Raw genomic sequence first — 4,162 nt, forward strand, 5'->3', positions numbered from 1 at the left:
GGTTTTTCAGAAATGTGCCGTTTCCAAACACAAGCTTCAGTAGACTCAGTGTTTAGATTTCATTGCTGTGAGATTCACCGCTCACTGCTCTTTGACAGTAGTTTCTGCTTTTCTTGCCGCTATAAGCCACGCTATAAGCCAGTCGTTTCCAGATGCCTGCCGAGTCAGAACCTGTTGTATTTATTCTAATACAACTACAGACCCAATTACAGTTCCACTTACAGGAAGGACAAAGGGGTGAAAACCCTCTTGCCCAAGTAATTAGATCTAGATTTTCCATCCAAAAGATGGGTGAAAACAAGATCAAAGAGTGTGAACTTTGTGGTTTGATTTTGGGTTTTTTGGTGCTTAGAACTACCTTTAAAAGATCTTTTCTCATTTGGAGGGAAATACAATCTTTCCATTGTTGCCAGTGTGTTTAGATAGGTAGTGATCATAACATATAGCCAAGGGTTGGAGTGTCTTTTCCCCACTAGGCCTGTCAAGGTTTGCTAGGCCCCAAATGCTTTCAGCTAGTCTCCACTGTGACTGTCACCTTTTCTCCGCTTGTGAATCAGTGGCTGACCAACATGATGTGGGGTTTTTTTCCCTTCCTTCAGGCTGACCATTATCTATAGAAATATTAAGACAGATTTCCAGCCGCTGTAAGCCCACAGGGGCTGGGCACTTCAGCCTTTTACCTGTGTTGAACTTCCCAGCAAAAGTTAAAATCAGCAGCTTATATCGGTGCCTTCATCTTGACTATACTGACAATGTCAGGATCGTTCACAGGGAAACAGCAAAAGGAGTCAGTTACGTGCTTTGCCTGTTCATGTTTTTCTTGAGAGGTTTGGCTTTTTTTAAATCTAAACTGTGCTCTAAGGGATTTTCCAGAGTCCGTAGTCACAAGTAAGCCGTATGTCATGGTGGTACTATGTTAATCATGCCCAACTGGCTGCACCGAAGTAACACTTAAAAACTCATTTGTCATTGCAGTTTGTCTTCAAGTTCACTGTGGCCAAGCAGCAGGATCACTTTTTTCAAGCTGCCTAACTGGACGAGAGAGATGTCTGGGTACGGGACATCAAGAAAGATATTCGTTGCCTAGATGGAGGCCAAAGGTTTGCCAGAAAATCCACAAGGAAGTCTATCAGATTTTCCGAAACAATCAACCTGAGGTTTGTTCTCACATTTACTTCCACCTGCAGGCTCAGTGTGCCAGATCTGTAACCTGGGTTTGGTAGATAGCTATGAGCAGTTCTGTCCATGCTACCTCTCTGGTTTCCCTCAGAGTCTTTTCTGCATGCGTAACAGTTTTAGAGCGTACAATTTGAGAGAAATGAGCTAGCAATAAGAACTGGGAGGATTTTTAACACACCATCTTCAAAGGATTTTGCTGATGAGATTTCTGAGCATAATGCAATGCAAAAGAACACTGCAGCCAAAGTGTGATTCTGCCAGGAGAAGCCTTTTTATACAGCATATAGTTTATGGCAAAAAAATTTACCCTTTTTGTTAGCTCTTCAGAGAAACACTGATGTTAGCCTAGTCTTTGGATGGTGAGGGGGCAGTGGTGTTTGCCAGAAAACTTGGAATTTGCAAACGGAAAAGAAGAAAGGGAACACAAAGGAAGCCATCCATTTGTCAGTACTTAAAAACCTCAGGACAACTTATGTTTTGCCTCCGAATGGTAAATACCAAGATACAAAGGAGCCTGCACCGCTCCTTACAGGACAGTAAAAGTGCCCAGGGCCTAGATCCAACTAAATCTGTCTTCACAGGCTTCAGCGGAGGATCACTCTGACTAACAGGCCAAAAGACTTAGCCTGTGACTTTTAATATTGTTCTTGACATTCCAGAGAACCAAGGAATTAAAAGAGTTCTGAGCAAGTGAAATGTGGGTGGGAGGAAGGAAACCACGCCAGAGTTCACGGAGGTTACTTTTGGCCTCTGAGAGCATGCAGACTTTGGAGATGTCAGTGACAGGTTTTCTGCTCAGCCAAGGGACTCTGGGAGAACATAGCTCAAAGCAGTGAGCTCCCCTGTTGGCACCAAGGCCATAGGGCCCTGTAAAGTTGCCTCAGCAGTGGCTGTTCCTCTGGTCACACTACAGACACCACAAGTTGTTCCGTTCTCGAAATACGAGGATGTGGAAAGCCATTTGTGCGCACCCCCTCCTCTGTTCCTGCAGCTGTGACAGTGATGTAGTGAGGCCTCCAGGCTTCGCAATGTACATTTTTCAGAAGATTATATGATGCTATAGCTCTGTGGAGAGCATTATGCCAGCAAAACCCTGTGAATGACAAGGAATATCATTGTACTAACTAGCAAAAGCTTTTTATTTGCTCACGGTTTCTGTGGTTCATTTTATGCACAGTGCTTTGTACCTGTCAATGAAAGATCCTGAAAAGGGAATAAAGCAGTTGAGCCTGGAAAAAGATAAAAAAGTGTTCAATCACTGCTTTACAGGTAAGGAGTTCTTGTCCCTCTTTTCCATACAATAAAGAGAGCACAGAGGCTAAAGATGGATAAAACAGCTTGAAGCTCTGTAGAGCACAGAGAAGTTTGAAAGAAAATTTGGCAGATATTTTCTTGACCAACACAGGAGATGCTTAAAAAAAGTGTTTAGTTATGTCATGGTAAACAAGAGAGGAAGAAGAAATTTAACCAGTGCCAGCAAAACTGAAGTAGATCTTTGTAGAAAGTAGCATGAAACACTTAGCTTCAAAAGAATTACTTCTGATCTTGTTTGTTCCTTTTTAATCAGGCAGCTCCGTGACTGACTGTCTGGTGTCTAGCAACTCCATCCGAAATCGCAGAGAAGGTCTCATGCTTGCCTCTTCCCTCCTGAGTGAAGCCTACCCACAGCTTGCAGGCGATACATCCCAGGCTGCTGCTGAGGGATTGTCAGATATCCCCTTCGTAGATCTCAGCGATGCCTACCATTACTTTGTGAGTGTGGTATTCTCTTAGGATTGTTTACTGTTCCAGACTTGCTGATGCTCTGCTTTTTTGGTCAGGTCTCTTAACTCCTGGACGAAAAATTGTACAGAAATGGAGATCCATGTCAATTGTCTTTCTCCACGTGCTACTCAGAATGAACTGTCTTACTTAATCTTTGTAATCAGGACTTTTTTTTCCCTGGCACTGAGTGCTAAGATCAAGCTGGGTTCTTTTTAACTTAGACTTCATTCCTTTTTCACCAGTGACCAGAATTTAACCATCAGTTCCCCTGATGGTTCAGTGGAAGGGAAGAGAGTAATTCATTTTCATGAGGTGTCTCAGAGTACAAAGGCATCAAATCTGACTGGGCACATGACACATGCACGCGGCTGGCCTGAATGGAGAAGCACAAGTTTTAAATATCTGCCCATAAGTGTCCTGGGTAGCTTACCCAACCTTTTCAATTTGTTGCTTCATATTCTGTTGATTGGTTTGAAGAACTTGCAGTATCACACTCGCAGTCAAATACTGTTGGCTTATTTCTACTAACAAAACCTTATGTCAAGTAAAAATGCTTGAATATTGCATTTCTGTCTATGTTTATTGCCACATAGAATCACTTTACTTTAGCAAAATTACTCTCCCATTAGTTCATTTGTTTTCCTAGAATGTTCCCCTGATAGGGGAGACTTTTCCTGTGCAACAGTGGAAGCAGAGACACTGCTGGTGAAAGCAGCCCTGTGACCATCACAGCTTCTGGCTACCTGGGATGCTTCTCCCAGTAGCCTGTGTGTGCTCTGCTTGCTTTCAGCTCGTTTCTAGTTCGATTCAATACCCATGTGGTGTGAGGAGACCACAGCAGGTCGATGTTTGACTTGCTGTCATGCAAGTAGGTGGCACAGGCATTTACTCTAAGCCATACGTGAAGGGTTACCTGCATTTACATCATTTGAACAGCATAAGGCTTCAGTAAGTAGCATCACAATTTATCTGGTGTGGAATGGATTTGATGAATGGATCCTGAGCCAGCCTGTGCTCAGTGTACACATAATCACATCACAGCGATAGAAAATTTAAATTTCAAGAATTTGGGGTGCTTCTAGGATGCATTCCTGTGTGACCTACTCTAGGCGATCCTGCTCTGGCAGGGGGCTTGGACTAGGTGATCTTTCTAGGCCCCTTCCAATCTCTAGCATTCTGTGATTCTACGATTCTTGTTGGCGAAGACAGCCTAGACAGT

General features: G+C 43.3%; 1 protein-coding gene across 1 annotated transcript; it reads left to right on the top strand.

The window, feature by feature from the left end:
* Nucleotides 1-975: 975 nt before the first annotated feature.
* On the top strand, nt 976-2,931 carry LOC104269505 (pleckstrin-like; the record flags this gene model as incomplete). Its single annotated transcript, XM_009864399.1, is given in 3 exon segments — nt 976-1,157; nt 2,357-2,448; nt 2,747-2,931. Coding segments are annotated over 3 exon segments (459 nt in total), but the record flags the coding sequence as incomplete, so codon positions are not given.
* Between the last annotated feature and the right edge of the window lie 1,231 nt (nt 2,932-4,162).

This window comes from Apaloderma vittatum, unplaced genomic scaffold (assembly GCF_000703405.1).
Source record: "Apaloderma vittatum isolate BGI_N311 unplaced genomic scaffold, ASM70340v1 scaffold4862, whole genome shotgun sequence".
Lineage (NCBI taxonomy): Eukaryota > Metazoa > Chordata > Aves > Trogoniformes > Trogonidae > Apaloderma > Apaloderma vittatum.